This window comes from Engystomops pustulosus, chromosome 6, assembly GCF_040894005.1.
Source record: "Engystomops pustulosus chromosome 6, aEngPut4.maternal, whole genome shotgun sequence".
NCBI classification, from domain to species: domain Eukaryota; kingdom Metazoa; phylum Chordata; class Amphibia; order Anura; family Leptodactylidae; genus Engystomops; species Engystomops pustulosus.
Genome location: NC_092416.1, coordinates 41,920,199 through 41,940,055, shown reverse-complemented (window position 1 = coordinate 41,940,055; position 19,857 = coordinate 41,920,199). Strand labels below are relative to the sequence as shown.

The window sequence follows — 19,857 nt, the reverse complement described above, 5'->3', positions numbered from 1 at the left end:
TTCAAACCCAGTGGGAGAGGAATCAATAATAATAAAACCCAGTGGTGTTCCTACTTCAGAAAAGATACAAATATGTAATGTAAATGTACTGTACAATTACTGTCAGAAGCTAAAGAGGGTTGGTATGGGAAAATATTCTTTCTATTGGCCCAAGGTGGTGTTATAATATAACACATTTGTAATCAGCTCCGTCTTTGTCTCCATTTCAGTTCTGTTAGCAAACAAAGGCTCAGCGGTGACATCACACCGATATTGCACACCAGCTACAGCCCAATACAAGCCACAACCACAGTCTTTAGCAGGTGCACACCATCAATACAATGTCATTGCTGAACATCTATACAGCGATAGAGAACAGTGGTGATGGAAGGAGCCATGCAGGATCAGAGGCAAGGACCTGTATAAGTAAGTATAACCTTCAAAAAGAAAAAAAAATTCCCATTCCAGACAACCAAGAAACTTTAACGTTTTATATTTCTAATAAAAAGGAAAGAATATTTTGTATGTTTATAAATATATATAGTAAAAAAGTGGCAGCACCCCAAAATATGTGCGAAAAAATGGTACTCTTTTATTCCAACATATGTCAAACAGCTACGTTTCAGCTCCTATGGCCTGGAGCCTTGTTTGAGGAAGGCTCCAAGCCATAGGAGCCGAAACTTAGCTGTTTGGCACATGTTGGAATAAAAGAGTGCCCTTTTTTTCACACATCTTTCAGAGTGCTGCCATTTTTTTAAATTTTGTATCTTGGGGGGAGCTACGTTTTAGCTCCTATGGCGTGGAGCCTTGCTTGAAGAAGGCTCCAGGCCATAGGAGCCGAAAGTAGCTGTTTGGCACATGTTGGAATAAAAGAGTACCCTTTTTTTCACACATCTTTCGGAGTGCTGCCATTCTTTTGAATTTTGTATCTTGGAGGGTCCTATTGTCTGTGTTCTGGGACGTGCACCCGACCTTTCTTATTTATAGCACAAAAACACAGTTGTTAGTGGTGCACAGTTTGCCCCTTAAGGAACTACTCACGGTATAAGACCGGTCCACACAGTCTTTGAAAAAGTCCACAAAAAATAGAGAAAAAATATTTTCACTATGACCGGTGCTCCAAGGATTCTTCTTCTCCCTCTTATTTTATCTTAAAACTTCGATGAATAGCACCAATCTTCAATTTCTCCTGCTGAAAGTATGTCACCATTCAGACTAGCACCATCGCATTCTCATTCTCCTCTTTTAATTGTATTGTAACTGGAAGAAAATATGCAGGCAGATGGTGTGGTACGTTCCAATAAGGTTAAAATTAATTCCAATTCATCATACTCACAAAAATCCATTAAAAATGCGCATATCACAAATTCACATAACGGGACCCAGGGTTTCGCCGGCAAGGCTTCTTCCGGGGCGTCAGCAACAATAATAATTCAGCAATAATTCTGCTGCTGTGAATTACTGAAGTGGTCTAGGCAATTTAAACTCAAGCATTAAAGAAAGATTTAGAATAAATTAAAGATCAAATATTGGAATTTGTTTATTGGTTTAGATTGCAATAAATTCATTTCGGTAACTTTGGTTGTCCAATAATTCTTGATGTTATGCAAATAAATATGGGTTTATGGCTTTTTTTTAAAGTAAATATTGCTGTAGACTAGGTTGAATTCCAATATAAAATAATGAACCTTAACATTTTATTTTCTCCTCATTTATGAAAAATTCACATTCCTTGAATAAATGTCAGTTACTGAAATGCAATGAAAATAGGACTTTTTATGTAATAACTGTTAAAAAATTCCATTGGGTAGAATCCAAAATGAAATAATTTAGAAACGGTATGCTATGATTCTTTGTTAAAGTTACTGGAAATATAAAGATACTGGTTATATAAAGATGAAAGCAGTAATAGACATTGGTTTTGCAGACGAATGGCAAACTAATATTTTCATCAGGCAGGCCTTGGAAAACAGATTTAACTGGCCTTTAAGTGCCTCATTGTTGTCAAATAAATTTTTATGATAGAATGTTAAAGTCTGATGGAATATTATGGCACAAGTTCACATAACTTATAACTATTAATAACTTTTATAACTATCCTTGTTCTTTTCATCAAGTAAAGATCGTGGGGCAGATTTATCAAGCAGTCTGAAAGTCAGAATATTTCCAGTTGCCCATGGCAACCAATCACAGCTCCCCTTTAAAATATTCATGAGCACTGGTGAAATGAAAGCTGAGCTGTGATTGGTTGCCATGGGCAACTGGAAATATTCTGACTTTCAGACTGCTTGATAAATCTGCCCCCATGTGTTCATGATAAGTGAAATATCAGCATATAACATACATTTCTTGACTGTGATATCATACAATACAGTAGATTGTAGACTTCATTATAAGTTAATGTCATACAATGGGGCAGATTTACTTACCCGGTCCAGTCACGATCCAGCGGCGCATTCTCCGACGCTGATTTGGGTTCTGCCTGGATTCACTAAGGTCCACTAGGTGTCGCTGCTGCGCTGAAGTCCACCGGAATTCACCACCTCCGTCTTGGTGTATGTGAGTGCTATTTTTGCAACACCAATTTTTTTCTAAATTCTGCGTTTTTTCCGAATCTGTCAGGTTTTCCGACAGCCACGCCCCTCGATTTCTGTCGCGTGAAAGCCGGTGTGCCACAATCTGATCGCGTCCGCCAAAATCCCATGGCAATTCGGAAAAATTCGGGAAACCCGGTGGAAAAACGCGATTCGGACCCTTAGTAAATGTGCCCCAATAATGTGCAACAGCATGGTATCTAGTGGAAGCCTTTCTGACATTCAGTGAAAATGGTAGAGATCCCCGCATGTAATTAAGGGGACATCCGCTCCTCCTCTACCCCAATATTAGTTAGGTACCATGTATAATATAATGCCTCATCCCATATTACTTCTGGTTACTTCTGATTTCTTACTCTTCTTATAGTGAACAAGAGATCAACCAAGCCAATGCAAGGTAGCTTCATCTACCAACTTATATATGTCCAGCTTGGTTCATCTTCCTCCTAAGGTCTGGAGTTGTAATTTCATCCTACCTCACATTCTCTCTCACAAATATTGATCCGAGGTCAATTATATCCCAGGTATGTTATATAGCGCTGGTTTTAGATTTTAAGCTACAGCAAATAGTTTATTTTACTTAAGGGGAAATTATTTCCAAACTTTATGCCTTATACGTTTTAGTAAATTTATTATAAAAGTATCACTAGTTCTGATCTACAAAACATAACTTTGTTGTACAGTAGCATTATTTAAATTATGAGTGGGATAGGTACATATAGTGAGTATATGGAATAGTGTCTCCACAGACCTACTATAAGTTTTCAACCCAAGATCATAGGTTGTTAGGTGACCCAGAACTACATATGCACTTTTTCTCAGAGTTTCCTCTGTGACACATGAATGATGCATCTAATCAACCAGTTAAGTAGATTCATATGTTATTAACCAGGTTCCTTAGGATGCAATGTAACAGTAGGTAGATAATTCTAACAATTGGGCTGCCCACTGGGGGCACTGAATTTTTTACAGCAACAAGAGAAAATAATTCAGGCGGTAGGTGTTCTGAATGTTAATATACAGTGTGTGTGGCAGATATTTTCTATAAATGCTGTAAATTAATTCTGTGAGCTGGAATATAAAAAGGGAGGTTTGTTTTATTGCATGAGGAGACTAAACTAGTAATTGTCTGATCCCTAAAATATTTCACTGCAACTCTTATCTGACACAGAAATGTGCTGGTTCAGACGGGACAAATAGGGTGGAGGGTATTTAAAAACAACCCCTAATATAATGTGGTCACCTGATACTATGGCATCTTACAGGTCAGTGATGGCGAACCATTTAGGGACCGAGTGCCCAAACTGCAACCCCAAAGCCCCCTCATGTATCGCGAGGTGCCAACCAAAAATAAAGCAGTAACTTATTGCTCTCTGTTCTTCAACAATGCTCAATCATACTGGCCTCCTGAGGACACCAACATAGTAGAAAAAAAAGATGGAAAATTTGTGTCATTTTATTTTTTATTTTTTATTCTAGTGTCCCTCTGTACACAGAGAATCATGGGGCCAGCAGGAGGTCCTCTAAAGATAATTTGGCCTTGTCTACACATTCCCCTCTTCCAACAGTCCCATGTGTGCATCACTTTAAAATATTGCTGAAAGCAGCATCTTTTAAGTTGTTTGGAACTGCAGGAAAATTCTTTGACTCCTGTCTGGGGTGCTTGGGCAATGGCCCGGGTGCCTACAGAAAGAGCTTGGAGTGCTGCCTCTGGCACCCATGCCATAGGTTTGCCACCACTCCAATCCTGTGTGCTACCTCCCTGTACCCTCATGCACGTATAGTGCTGAGCAGAAATATGGGTTGAAGCTCCTATGACCCAATTCAAAATCTTTTATAGCTTCTCTATTAGAGGTACTACTACACTACTGCACTCTTTCACTAGCCCCACATTCCCAAGTAAATTGTGTCATAAGATCGGGGTCTATGCTGTCAGGTGGGAAGAACCAGGCTATTTGCTGTCCTTCCGACAGTAAAAAGACTAATTTCCATTGTTTCATGATAGTTACAGTACCAGTTGTAGTTGTAAGGTCTCACTGATTGGGATTGGGGGTGGGGAGAAAATTCCTACTACACTGAAATCGGCACCTATCAAAAGGCATAAAAAGATGAGCTTGGTGAAAATTTTACTACAACAAGCACAACAAACATATTTTGGTTGCTATTTTTAATTTTTTTTTACAACATTAAGATCTTTTAGGTCAGGGGTAGGGAACCTATGGCTCGGGAGCCAGATGTGGCTCTTTAGTTGGCTGCATCTGGCAGATCTTTAATAAATAGCAATGGCTGCTGTGTGTGTCTTAGAATGATGATTGGACCCAGGCACCATTGCCGCCATCGTCTAAGCCTGGGTCAAAGAGAAGAGCATGAGAGTGATGAGGAGCTGGCTACAGGGAGCGCAGTTTTCCCTATTAATTTTTTTTTCTGTGGCTAGCTATCTACCGGGGGCCTTGTGCTGTGGCTACCTATCTACTGGGGGGCATGTACTGTGTATAGCTATCTACTGGGGGTATGTGCTGGAGCTACCTGTCTACTGGGAGGCATGTGCTGTGGCTACCTATCTACTTGGGGCATGTGTAGGGCTCTTACAGAATAACATTTTAAAATATGTGGCATTCACGGCTCTCTCAGCCAAAAAGGTTCCTGGCCCTTGCTTTAGGTAGATTTCCCTTAAAAGAATTGCTTTATTCCTTAAGATGCTCCTACTCTTGAAGGAAATTCCACATATACTAAACAGATTTACAAATGTCTGGAGGAAAGGAGAATCTCACCACAGCAGAGTTGCATCAGTTAACCTATGTGGCTTTGCTGTACTGGCTTATTACTCTGTATCTCCTCAAATGTCAAACACACAAAGATTAGCCACTTCTATTTTTACTCAACGCCTTTTGCTCTTTGGGTCCAAGTTATTGATTTAAAATAGATCTGAAAATCTAAAAGGTAAAGCGAATTCTGTGTTATCATTTCACACAAGAAAAGTTGGACGATTGGATGATGTATATTATTATTCCTCTATATGTAGTATGTACAACAAGCTGTTACTTTCTGGGATGATCTTATGTACATTATCTTTGTTTTGGGCTTAGAAATCTTAGAATTATCATTTTTAAGTCCTTATGCATACCACCATGTTCTTCCCCAAAGCCAGAAGCAGACGGCTTCCCCTACTGCAAATTGGTCAAACAATAGGACCTGCTCTATATTTCTCTGGCTCAGTCATTTTGTAATGAGACAATGGGCCATATTTATTTAAGTTTTTGGCCTGTTTTATTTTGCGCCATTTATTACTGATGCGCTCAACAATTCTGTCTGGACCGTAATTCTGCTGCATGAACAAAGTGCACCAAAAATAAAAGGTGCACACTTCCCGCCAGATTATTGAAGAATATGCGGTAGTTTTGATTAATTGGACGCACTCTACACACTCATTGACACGTAGGGGGACATTCATTTTTTTGGCTTGTAATTTATGTTATTTGGTGTTTTGCCTTATTAAATGTGTTTTTGAATTTTCCCATAAGCGATTCATTTGCGCCTAATTTTGCGCCAAATTTGTCTCAAGTTATTACCCTACAAAGTAGATCTCATTTGTGACCAATAATGAAACAAGATTGGAAAAAGGTGACAGAACATTCAGGGCTTTATTTTTGCGCAAAAAACTAAGAGACTGAAAGTCACAGATATGTAAAAAAATTCTTCCTCAAATGAGTCTTTGCCTTTTTTATTATAATGTACAGGAAATGGAGACAATAACATTTTCAGATCTGCGCATTAAAATTGACAATAATCCCACTCAAAGAGATGATCCTTTAGAAAATGATGAATGCGTTACTCAAGAAATTTTACATTTTGAGACTGAACTGAAGTATTTTTTCATGTTGCATAGAGTTAATCTTTCATTTGGGAAGTGAAAACCTTTGTTTCCAGTAATGAAAAGGGATTTTTTTTTTCAAGTGCACCTGCTCAGATCAGGTCCATTTTTGCGACAGTTAGGGGCGAAATTGTGATAGATGCCATGTTAACATCTGCAGAACAGCCACTCACTGTGTCAGATAAGGTGCAGACACTCAAAACCAATAAGTGCCGGACTTTTGCTTGCACCCAAAAAAGTAGCAAATTAGAGCCAAATTTAATAACTGCACCAAAAAAATCAATGTGACTATGCAGTAGATAAAAAAGACAAGGGAGCAGAGAGGAACTGTGCTAGTTTATGTGAGATACATGCATACACAAGATATTTGGCCCTTTAAAAAATGTCTCACAGACAAAACTGTGAAAGTAGAAAGAGCTGCAATTTGGAAATGATGATTTATGAATGATAAGAAAAGGTCAAAAGATTCTAAATGCATCTTATCGTCCATAGCCTGTAAACTTAGATTTATTTAATTAACTTTCCTTTTCCTTTATTACTACAAGAAAGGCTAAGTATTAAATAAGTTGTTAGTATTTTTTATTTTGGAACAATTCTAATAATAACTCCAGTTTTCGATAGTTTTCCTGAATTTATCATATGCTAGCTTTAAAAGTCAATATAAATCTTTGATCTCTGCTAAATTCAACCCAAAGAGGATGCAAAGCCTATTGCTTGTCTCATTATGGTTGTTAAGGTTAATTCTGCTGTAATCACCATTCAGGTTGTATTGATGATTGCTTCTTCCCTGCTGCTCTAAATGACCCTCTAAAATGTTATTTTCTTTGATGTAAGTTTGCGCCTCATAGAACTTTCTTCTTATTTTAAAGCTACATATTCTTAACTTTCCAAACATATTTTAACCCCTTACGACCAGAGCCTTTTTTGATTTTGCGTTTTAATTTTTCACTCCAAACATTCCAAAATCTATCATTTTTTTTTATTTTTTCATGCGTAGAACTGTGTGAGGGTTTTCTGCGCACCAAATTTCGCTTTGCAGTGGCAGTATTTAATATTACATGCAGTGTCCTAGGAATCGGGGAAAAAATCCAAATAAAGCGAAATTGGTAAAAGACTTTCTTGTGGGCTTGGTTATTAGAGCTTTCAATGTGCACCCTAATTGAGATGATCAGGAGCATAATAAACTTATTTAGGTTTTAATGTGTTTCATTACACAGAAAAAAAAATTCACTTCACCATTTTCTGACGCTAATAACTTTTTCATTTGGTGTACAGTGCTGCGTTTCACAAAATGAAATTATGTTTTCATTGCTACCATTTTAAGGACTGCACAGGCTTTTGATCACTTTTTATTAATGTTTTTTTTTTTGCACCACTTTCTTGTGGGCTTGGTTTTTAAATCTTTTAGTGTGGCTTTTAATGTGCCTCCCAAGTGAAATGTCTCCTTTATTTTTTGGGTCGGTATGATCACAAGGACAATACATTTATATAGGTTTTAATGTGCTTTAATACATTTAAAAAATTAAAAACTTCTGTACAAAAATAAATGTTTCACTATGACTGGCACTATAACTTTTCATACTTCAGTGAACAGTGCTGTGTGAGGTGTAATTTTTCATACGATGAGACAATTTCATTGCTACCATTTTGAGAAATGAGGACTATACAGCCTTTTGATCACTTTTATTAATTTTTTAATGGCTGTATGGCAGTACTGTAAATGGGGATTTTACTGATCACAAATGGCCACATAACATACATTTACGTCATGGCTTCAGATCATCATGTCCCAATAATGTCACAGAGAGCGAGGATGTGAGCCCTCTTCATACACCTGTAGCCAACGTGTTACATACCAATACGTCACATGTCAATAAGTCACACTTCACTTGACTTAAAATATGAAAATTGAGAGAAAATATAGAATTGCAACATTACTGGCCATTTGTGGACATTCTGTACACACAAAAATGGTTCCAAATTTTTTTGTACATTTTTTCTCTATTTCCCTTTTGACGCACAGTCCTTTCTTAACTAGGGCTCCCCAACTGGATAAAGTGCAGTTTTTAATAATATTTCTACAGTACTTTGGACATTGTAGGACCCTGAAAACCTTGAAATATTATTGCTTTGTACCCAACAATGTGCCATGAATCACTAACCTCGTAGTTTATATTTCTTTAGCTCTTTCCTCTAATTCATCCTAACTATTTAAATGACATAGCAGTGGAAAAGACGTAGGTTTTACAACAACTATCTAAGGACCCTGCCTGGACCTGTGTAGGCTTTGCACCCCTCCTTAACATAGGAGTGTTTTTTCACTGAGCGGACTTGTAACTTTCTATCCATATGTACGTGACATGCTATGGCCAGGCAACCTGTGTTGTTTTGGGACAATTACTCTGCATTTTTAAATACTGTATCTGGATAGGTTTTATGCAAAACTAAAGCACTTATACTTAACAAAATTAACCCCCTAATGACATGTGATATAACAGTAGGTGATTGTGCCTTTAAAAGTGCAATAAAAGACATGAGATGCATTTTAATGACCAATTACATTTTAATAAACCTTCTTACCTCAAGATAAACTACCCAGGGCATCACCAGTGTTGCCACCAAGAGATCAGCCACTGCCAAGCTGACAATTAGGTAATTGGTGGTGGTTTGTAGAGCCTTTTCCCTAGATACTGCCATGCACACCAAGACATTGCCGAACACAATGACAAATATGAGGAGCGTAAGCAGCATGGCATAGTAGTTGTAGTGAGTCTTCTGATCAATGGCTGTGTCATTGGTGCCATTATTGTATTCATTGTACATGGACAGATTCCTTAGATCCATGAAGGTGAGAAGATACCTCTTCAAATTAGCCCTGTGGAATATCAAAGAAAGGTTTATTTATTAATGCTCTTTTTTTTTATTTACACATTTTATGCATAGTATGCTTAACCTGTTATCAATATTAACCACAAAAAAATGCACAAACATAAAATTTTAAGTACTTCTTTCTGTTACCTCCTCTTTTCCTTTGATTATCAATAGTGTCTCATTAGCAAAAGGATATATGAGAGACTGTTAGATTGCTTCATTAAACGTTATGTTCTGTGTATTATACAATTTTCATGAAAGCTAATCAACAATGAATAAATGTAGAATAGAAGAAGGATGCAACAGAGAAACAGGGAATCAGGAACTTCTGGTTGGAGGTAACCAGAAGGAATCCAACAAAGTTTTAGGTAAGACATCAGTGAGTATAGGGTTTTATATTTCAACTCTAGATGACATCCTCTTTAGGCTACAATGTAAGGCTACATTCACACAACCGTGAGGGGGACATATGTATGGCTGCAAGCCATAGACGGCAATAGGCACACGGAATGGCTACACGGAATAGTGTAGTAAAACTAATTGTGGTGGACTATATGTTCATATGTCTCGCAGCAGGTATAACTATTACAGGATTTGGAATCTACTACATTTCAATGCTTCCAGAAAAAAATATGGTTTCCTGTAACAATCTCTTGGGTCATTCCAAACAATAAAGAGCTGTCTTTTTTTGAGTTTCAATAAAACATCCCTTTAAGTTCTGTTTGATGGGGTTATAAAAAAGAAAAATGTAAAAGTGAAACATTACCACTAGAGGGTCTATAAAAGAAGACATTTGATTCACTAAATATAAACTAGAAGTGGATTTGCACCAGAACTATTTTTGACTTGTGAAACTTTTAACTCAATAAACAGATTTAGGAAATGTTTTAATAAGCAGAATGACATGTAATATTGTACATTTTTACTCAAAACCAAGTAAGGAACACAACGGTGTCTGATATGTCAAGCTCAATGTGCCAAATCCTTCAGACCAAGTGAGCAACTCTGATAAAGGTAAGTCATAACCTCCCTCTTCAAAGACATCACCATTGGACTAAATTTTACTGCACTCCATGGGATGGTGGTCCCTCCTAAACATGGATGATTATGCTTTTCTCTTCTTTCTTTTTCTTTGTACATGCCTCATGTTTAATGTAGATGTTTGACAGAACATAGGAGTAGAAGGAAAGTGACATAGTGAAAATAGGACATTGCTATGAAGGAAACCCCAGGAGACATTATCATGTTATATTATACTGTTATAGCAGGAAACTCAGGCCATTTTATATTCCATATCTTAATATACAACACCAACCTAATGTAATACCTTACACTAATTTGTTAGCAGTACAATTCAGTAGCTCAAGTCCTCTCTACTCTACTCTTACCTATGGACCCAATACAGCTAGTGTATGTCTGCCCCCAGCCTTTATATGTGCTAGTGTAACCTTTAGAACTCAATGAGTGGGTTAGACTTGAGTGAGCACTGTATTTCTCTTATGTGTAATGCTTTTAGGATTTACGTACCAAACTTCTAAATACTGGACTGAACTGAGCTTATCCGAGTTTGCATGGAATTTTGCAAACAAACAGAGCAAGTTTCTCGAACCAAAGGTATCCTTGTCAACTGGCCTTAGGCTTCAAAACATGGTTATAGACTGCTACCTCTACACCACCTATGGCTATGCCAGCTATACATTAAAAGGTACTCTTGCCAGCTGGCCTTAGGCTTAAAAACATGGTTATAGACTGCTACCTCTGCACCGCCAATGGTTATGCCAGCTATTCATTGAGAGGTGTCCTTGTCAACCGGCCATAGATTTCAAAACATGGTTATAGACTGCTACCTCTGCACCACCGGTGGCTATGCCACCAATGCCCACACAAATCTACAATGTAAATAATCCATTTCAGTTTGTGTTATATATTTAATTTACCATGAAATGTTTGCATGTGAACACTGTCAGTCATGAATTTCCCCAAAATGACATATTTTTTAAAGAATTTATTTTTTATATTTAAAGACATAACAACCCACAAAGAACATATTTAATAATTGATAATTCCTAGAGAGCAACAATAGGTGTTTCCACCTATTCTAAACAAAATAAAACCATACTTTGTTACATTGATCAAACTCTTAATAATTCCACTCAACATTGATTCTGGAAATGTAATTCACTGTGAATCATTGTGAGAGTTGAAACCTTGGAATCAATTTTACTGTCTCTAATTACGGATCTATTTGCTAGTTCCTTTGATGATGATGACTTTAATTAAAGGGCTTTAATTTAACAGGTTAAATTTCAAAGCAAAGGTATATAATAAAAGCAAAAGGTTGGTTGCAGGCGCCTGTCGAATATTGGTCATTGGAATGATCACTAGAGGACCAAAGGAACGAGTCCTGGACTAGTGTGGAGTTGTGGTACAAGAATGGTTATTAAAGGATTGTTAGATGGTTACTACCTCATGGATGCAGTAAACCCCCCTGTGGTCGACTAAGGAGACCCAAAAGGGATGCGAGTGATTATGATTGGTACAAACAGGGATCACAGTGTGCTTCCAGGTAGATTGGGAATAGACATAAAACCATAGGGTTTGGAATTTATGAATTGTTTTATTATTATAACAACAGACTATGCGTTTCAACGCTGAACTGGCGTCTTTATTAGGTCAAAGAACACTAGAAACAACAAGAATAGACAGTACAAAGAAAATTATTAGTATTTTTAGCTGGATAACTTTTTGTATTACACTGCTGACACCTACCCTTAACTGCCACAGTCTGTGCTGGCACCACACGGGACAGTTAACATTCTAAGCTCTGCTGGTGGGCGCAATCATTTTGGATGGTGGACTAGCGCCCCTGTCGTAATCAGAGAGCGTGGATTGGTTGCCATTATAGGATACAGTCTCATAGAAACTAATAGGCATGTCATGGATACTGATCTCTAAGAGATTAGAGATCAGCAGTAAAATTACAATACACTGCAATACAAATGAAGTCTTTTTTGCTGTAACAGTCAGAGCCCTCCTGTCTATTATATCAGGACAATTTAGACTGTTTACATATTTTAGGGAAGTTCACAATTTTAAAATTCAGATTCATGTGTTTAATATATGATGAGACATGTACATGTATTTAGAGAAAAGCTCCCTGGATCATGAAAATGCCTTTCTACATATATACCCCTTCAATGTCTACTAGACTAATGGAAATAGCTCATATATGACCATTTCTTTACCCAACTCCTACCTGAGCAGATAGCTTTCATAATAATATCCTACTAAGTGTAGGATCTTTAACAGGGGGTTACCAAGAAATCTTATATATAACATTTAATGTGAGCCCTTTAAAGGGAACCTGTCACAGTGAAAGTTCATTGTGAGGTGCATCAAGATGCTGAGCAGCTCATTGCGCAGCCGTAAGTTTGCCTGTGCGGTGAGCCGAGTCAGATAGGGAGGGTTAGTCTCAGAGAGGATGTGGGAAGGAAATTGAATATCAACAAGGGGGCCGGACTGAGTGTTATGTTAATTACCCAGCGAGCCTTGTGTTTTTAATAGCGGCATCTCTCCAGGACTTGAGCAGAGCTTCTTGGCAGGGAACCAGGTCTACTAACCGAAGGGAACTCAGTTGTGAAAGTAAGAGTCAATAATAATTAATAATTCCTTTACATATATATCGCACACAGATTATGCAGTGGTGCACAGAGCTTGCAAAATTGTCCCTGTCCCAATTGGGCTCACAATCTAATCAACCTATTGGCATGTTTTGGGGTGTGGGAGAAAACCGAAGGACCAGAAGAAAACTCATGCAAACATGGAGAAAACAGACAAACTATGGAATGTACTATGCAGTGTCTATTGGGATCTGTTACCAGTGAAATTCAGCCTTCCTTAAGATCCCTTTAAGATCAGAAACTACCTTTCTACAATGGTTATTATTATTGATGGATACAAAAATCACAGCTTTTTGTATCTGTAGTGTCTATTTTAATAGACAGGATGATGTTGGAAGGGTAATTACCCTGTATTCAATGACTGTCCAGCAGGCTATTCTCCAGCTATATCAATAGATATTGCTGAAGCAGCAAGTACTACAAATTTGAGCTCTCTACAATGAAAAGCCAAATTGCTACAGTAATATGCACAATATGTCAGTCAATCTACCGCCACAAAGCATTGGAATAATGTATTGTATAACGTATAATAGATTATGCATTAACTAGAATGGCAGTCGTCTAATGACTTACACAAAGTCTTTGGCTCAGGACCCCAACGGAGTAAAGGTTTAGCGCAGAATCTGGATGGCTGAGGAATGTATTCTTTTTGTTCAGGTCTCGCCCTTCGTATTCTGTTAGAAACAGATTGTTCTATGAACGCTTTGAAGTAGGTTCTGTATTGTGGATAAGAAGTGAATGGCAGTAGGGGTCTGCTGTGCAAAATATCATATGATGCTTCAAGTAAAATAAATTGGATTATGCTTCAGCGAAAAAGGCAAAACAAATTCTTTACAGCGTTGCCAGTAAAAGGAAGTCTAAAACTTGCTTAGGTGTTATAATTGCCATTCATTAAAATATTACATAAACAACAAGAAAACTGACAAACTGACAAACAAAAATCACAAAGTACTGAGACATTCAACAACTGGCCATAGACGTGACATTGCTGTCAGCCAAATTATTTTTTTAGCTAACAGCTATGCCTCGTGATTCCCGAAAATAGATTCATTGTCAGACAACTTTGCACAAGTTTTCATTGGGGAGATGGGGAAAGAGGAACTTTCCACCATCCCAATCAACATCACCTCCTTATATCCTTCAATTGTTTCAACTATCTACTGATCTACTTACTCCTTAACTCCAAATATTTCCAAACTGTTGGTACCGATGGTTTTAGGAACTTGTATTCTATTTAGAATCTTGACAGTCATTGGGGGGGGGGGGGGAAGGGTTGTTATTGGAGTTCTACCTACCTAAGCATAGAAAGCATACAGTAATTGGCAAAACTAATGACACTAATTGGTTTGGAATGGTGAACACCAGAGGAAAAACTCCAACTGAGGTGGAATCTGTGGAGAGAGATCTACAACAGGATACAAAGGGGTCATTTATCTTCATTTTTCTTCCTGCTTTTTCTGTCTTTTTTGAGACATTGTTTGCCGCATTGCAATTTTTGCACCTTTTTGGGGACATTTTGAAATGTCTGCTGAACATTTGTTTTTCATCAGTTTATCTTCTATTCCAGATGTGCTAAATGTCGCAAATGACATTTATCATTTCAAATTGTCTAAAATTTGTGACATTTTTTGGCGCAACAAACTCCAGACCAAACTATACTTAAGGAAAACTTAGAAAATGGAAAGAAATGACTTGACACACTTGTGCGACATTTGTAACAAATGTCTCAAAAAGAGATCTGAAAAAAAACCTCATTCAACACAAGAAAAAAGTAAGATTGATATATTATCAAAGAAGGAAGAGAGACTAGCCAAAACAGAGATAAGATAAATGACCCACATAGAGTTGAAATAGATGGTGGAAGGAGATGAGGAAAGGGCCAATCTACTGAATGTCGCCTTCTCAACTGTCTTTACCCAGGAAAATCCCCTGGTGGAAGACACAATGTGAAATAATGTAAATTCTTTTTGGAATGTCAACAGTTTAACCCAGGAAGAGGTATGGCGCCGCCTCGCAACCACTAAGATAGATAAATCACCGGGGCCACCCCCGGGTTCTGCATAAACTATGTACGGTGATAGACAGACAGTTATTTTTAATATTTGAAGATTCACTGAGGACTGGTTATGTTCCACAGGACTGGCGCATAGCAAATGTGGTACCAATATACAAAAAATGATCAAATAGCAATCCGGGAAACTACAGACCTGTGAGTCTAACTGCTGTGGTGGGGAAAATATTTGAGGGGTTTGTTAGAGATGCTATCCTGGAGTATCTCACTGTGCACAACCTTATAACCCAGCGTCAGCATGGGTTTATGAGAGATCGGTCCTGTCAGTCTAATCTGATTGGTTTCTACGAGGAGGTAAGTTCAAGACTGGATCTGGGGGACGATGTGGATGTTGTATATCTGGACTTTTCAAAGGCATTTGACACCGTGCCACATAAAAGGTTGGTATATAAAATGAGACTGCTGGGAATAGGAGAAAATCTGTGTATTTGGGTAAGTAATTGGCTTAGTGATAGAAAACAGAGGGTCGTCATTAATGGCACATTCTCAGATTGGGTTGACGTTACCAGTGCAGTGCCACAGGGGTCAGTATTGAGGCCACCTCTTTTTAATATTTTTATTAATGACCTTGTAGTGGGTTTACACAGTCAAGTTTCAATATTTGCAGATTATACTAAGCTGTGTAAAGTAATAGATACTGAGTTCGATAGTTTAGCATTACAGAGGGATTTGTGGAAGCTTGAGGAGTGGGCAGAGAAATGGTTGATGAGGTTTAATGTAGTTGATGAGGTTTAATGTAGATAAATGTAAAGTTATGCACTGGGGCCATGGAAACAAAAAGTATAAATATGTTCTAAACGGTCAATTACTTGGTAAAACTGGAGCTGAAAAGGACTTGGGGTTATTGGTGGATGGTAAACTTAATTTTAGTGACCAGAGCCAGGCGGCTGCTGCTAAAGCAAACAAAATTATGGGATGTATCAAGAGAGGAATAGAGTCTCATGATAAAGACATAGTTTTGCCCTTATACAAATCGCTGGTCAGACCACACCTGGAATATTGTGTACAGTTTTGGGCACCAGTGTATAAAAAGGATATAGTAGAGCTGGAACGGGTACAGAGAAGAGCAACCAGGATTATTAGGGGAATGGAGGGATTAGAATACACTGACAGATTACAAAATTTGGGATTATTCAGTTTAGAAAAAAGACGACTGAGGGGAGACCTCATTACAATGTATAAATACCTGAATGGACAGTACAAGGATCTCTCCAAAGATCTTTTTATACCTAGGCCTGTGACCAGGACAAGGGGGCATCCTCTACGCCTAGAGAAGAGGCGATTTTACTATCAACATAGACAAGGGTTCTTTACTGTACGAGCAGGGAGACTATGGAACTCTCTGCCGCAGGAGGTTGTTATGGCGAACTCTATGTACATGTTCAAGAGAGGCCTGGATGCCTTTCTGGAGAGAAAAAATATCACGGGTTATGGGGATAAAACATTTATTTAATTCTTAAAGGTTGGACTTGATGGACTTGCGTCTTTTTCCAGCCTTATATACTATAATACTATGGTGTTGGGTAAAGAGAACCTTTTCTTTAAGTGAGATTGAAGGATTGGATGCTATAGGGCTAACTGTATCCTCTTTTTCTCAACATTTAGAATTGACAAAAAGTCAAAAACACATTCAATGTCTAACCGCTGCAAAAGTCAGTAGGTTCACCCTACGTTTATCGAATGTGCATGGGTATTTTAGGAAAATAGAAATGTATTGCTTAATAAATAACTACCTATAACATTCCCTAAAAGCACAACTCCAATTTTTCCCCCCACAAATTAATAGCTCTTGACATTTAGAATGTCTTTGCCAATTACTTCCATTATCTATATCCAGTAGTTTCTTTGTTATTCTTCACAGTTTAGCAGAAGCCAATGATTCTTATCCCCTCTCTCTGTGCTAAATATCTCTGTAAATCTCTAGAGTATTTACACAAAAGATAAAGGTCAGTTTCACAGAGAGGAGGGACTGGTGATCCCTACTGACTCTGAAGCACTGTGTGTAGCTAGCAGAAAAGCCTGCAGCATTGTTGAGACAATTCTATGGTTCTCCACAACTTTTTGCCTCTTTCTGCACCTCAGACTTTATCATAGACTCCTCTCCCCAGACCCAGCTAATCCTGGCTACTAATCCTTGGTGATCACACAGCAAAGACTACAATTTACTTACTTACAATATCTCTCTTACTGCTCGTTTCAACTACTTATTCCATGCACCATGTTCCTCTATGTGATGAAAGGTACCAGACCTGCCATTACTAGTTTTGCTGATTAGTTATTTTAAAGGGAACAAAAAGCACCATGGGAATGTACCATAAGTCTGGAGCGAAAAATCTGAGCAATGTGGCAATTTGATTAAAACCACAAGAAATTGCAGTTAGGACTCATTCAGATGGGTGCTTTTGAGGTTTGTATGCTATACATATTTTTGTGGATGGCATACTGATTTATAAATTCTTATGTGCGTCTGTCAACACCCAATGTATGCTGTTTTTTCTCTCCAGTAAAGAACACTAAAAAATGGCGCTGGCTTGGTCAAATTGGTGTTGATAAAAGTTTTTTTTATTTGTATAGAACAATCAATCAGAATAAAAAATATATACAAAAAGAATTAAGAATAACGCGTTTGGCGCTTGTGCTAAGCGCTTCATCATATTTATGTGTATTCAAGTGTATTCATGTGTACACAAGTACACATGAATCTGATGAAGCGCTTCGCACAAGTGCGAAACGCGTTAGTCTTAATTCTTTCTTATATATTTTTTTTATTCTGATTGAATGTTCTTTACAAATAAAAAAACTTTTAGCAACACCAATTCGAACAAGCCAGTGCCATTTTATAGCTCTTTACCGGAGAGAAAAAACACCAAACATTGGGTGTTAAAAGATGCCCATTTTGGAAACAGCATATCCGTCACAGGGGAAGAAGCAGTGGAACGCAGGTCTTCATATAAACTCTACGAGGAGTTGTGCCCTTCATGTACAACTCCATCAGATGAGTGTATTAATACACCATCTTATCAATAACCACATAAAAAAGAAACTGTGTTTCTGTCTCTCCTTGTCTCCCCATCCTCTTTTTGCACTATTTCCTCTATTGATTCCTATGGGTCTGTTCACAGGTTTTTTTTCAGACAGTGAGAATAAAATAGCAGAATGTAATATTTTTTTCTCACTTGCAGACCACGGACCTCTATAGAAGTCAAAAGAAACAACAGCATACGGAAGGCATCCATACATGGTACATTTTTTCTCAACTGCTGCTAGACAACCAACTAGGCAGGGCAAAAAGTATATTTGAAACTCATCCTTTTTTTGCAGGGAGAAAAACAGATGACATACGGAAGTAAAAGAAAAAAAAACGCAGATACAATATGGACTGAACATTTGCATTTTTTGCAGATAAACAGCGGATATCTGTATAAGCCTTTAAACTTTAAAGGAAAAACATTAGAGTGTTAGATTTCTACTACTTTTCCCTGTGCTTTGTAATTAAAAAATTAGACAAACTTGCAAATTTTCTAATAAAGTGGTTTTAATGACACATAATGGAGACAAGTTTGTTGGGATGATTAGAGTAACCAGTGATCATTAGAGCAGGAACCCACAAGTGCCCTTTAGAAATAGAGGTCTTTTATGCAGGGGTGGATTTGTTATTTCTTGGGTGTCAAGTAAAGTTATAGAGTATAAGCGGCATTAGCCCTTTAAATGTGAAAGTATTGAACTGTACCTTTAATGTAAGGTTATTGATCACATGGTTGCTCATTACTAAATCTCCTATCAATCATTAGTACCCTGTCTAGGGAACCATTAGTCACCAATGCCTCATATAATCCAAAACAATGAATTTTAAAAAGGCTAATTTCTTGAAAATATGGGCTGCACAACACAATATAGACAGTGATCAGATGCTGTCACATAATGAAACTAACATTAAATAGGAGACATTCAAATCTATACTGGGTCATAATGTATTACTATAGGTTATAAGTATAGATGGAAGTGATTACACCCTGCGTGGCTTACTGCTACAGTAAAAATGGCAATTAATAATAAAAACAGGGCATTCAAAAAATATAAATCTGACGAGTTCCCTGATGCATTCAATAATCACAAAACACTTAGCAAAATCTATATGAAGGAAATTAAATCAGCCAAATTACAAAATGAAAGCTGCCTCTAAAGCCAGCAAGATCTTGTCATGTATCAAAAGTAGTATGGACTCTCGGGGTAGGGATGTAATATTACCAATGTACATGGCATTGGTTTGGCCTCACCTGGAGTATTCTGTCCAGTTCTGGGCACCGGTCCTTAAAAAGGATGCCCTGGGGCTGCAGAGGGTACAACGAAGAACCACAAAAATGATAAAACAACTAGATATATTTAGTCTGGAAAAGAGATGACTATGAGGGGATACAATCAATATATATAAATATATGAATGGTCCATACAAAAAATATGGTGGAAAGATGTTCCAGATTAAATCAAATCAAAAGACAAGGGGGCACTGTCTCCATCTGAAGAAAACAAGGTTTAATCACCAGAGGCAACAGGGCTTTTTTACTATGAGAACTGTCACTTTGTGGAATCTGTGGAATAGGGACAGCGGAGAGCTTCAAGAAGGGACTAGATGCCTTTTTCCACCTAAATAACATTGATGGTTATATTATATAGAATTGTTTCCCCTACATCCCTTCCTTATCCAATCCCTTTCCTTCCTTGGTTGAACTTGATGAACATGTGTCTTTTTTCACCCATATAAACTATGATATAAAGACAGGTGGCCAAAGA

At 37.7% G+C, this 19,857-nt stretch overlaps 1 protein-coding gene across 2 annotated transcripts in view; it reads right to left on the bottom strand.

Moving 5' to 3' along the window:
• DRD2 (dopamine receptor D2) overlaps nt 1-19,857 on the bottom strand; it is a 205,624-nt gene that overhangs the window by 65,584 nt on the left and 120,183 nt on the right. For both annotated transcript variants that reach the window (XM_072155858.1, XM_072155859.1), the window contains one exon: nt 9,025-9,319. In XM_072155858.1, the coding sequence (XP_072011959.1) occupies nt 9,025-9,288 (264 nt within the window). In that variant the 5' untranslated portion in view covers nt 9,289-9,319. The remainder of the gene's footprint in view (nt 1-9,024; nt 9,320-19,857) is intronic.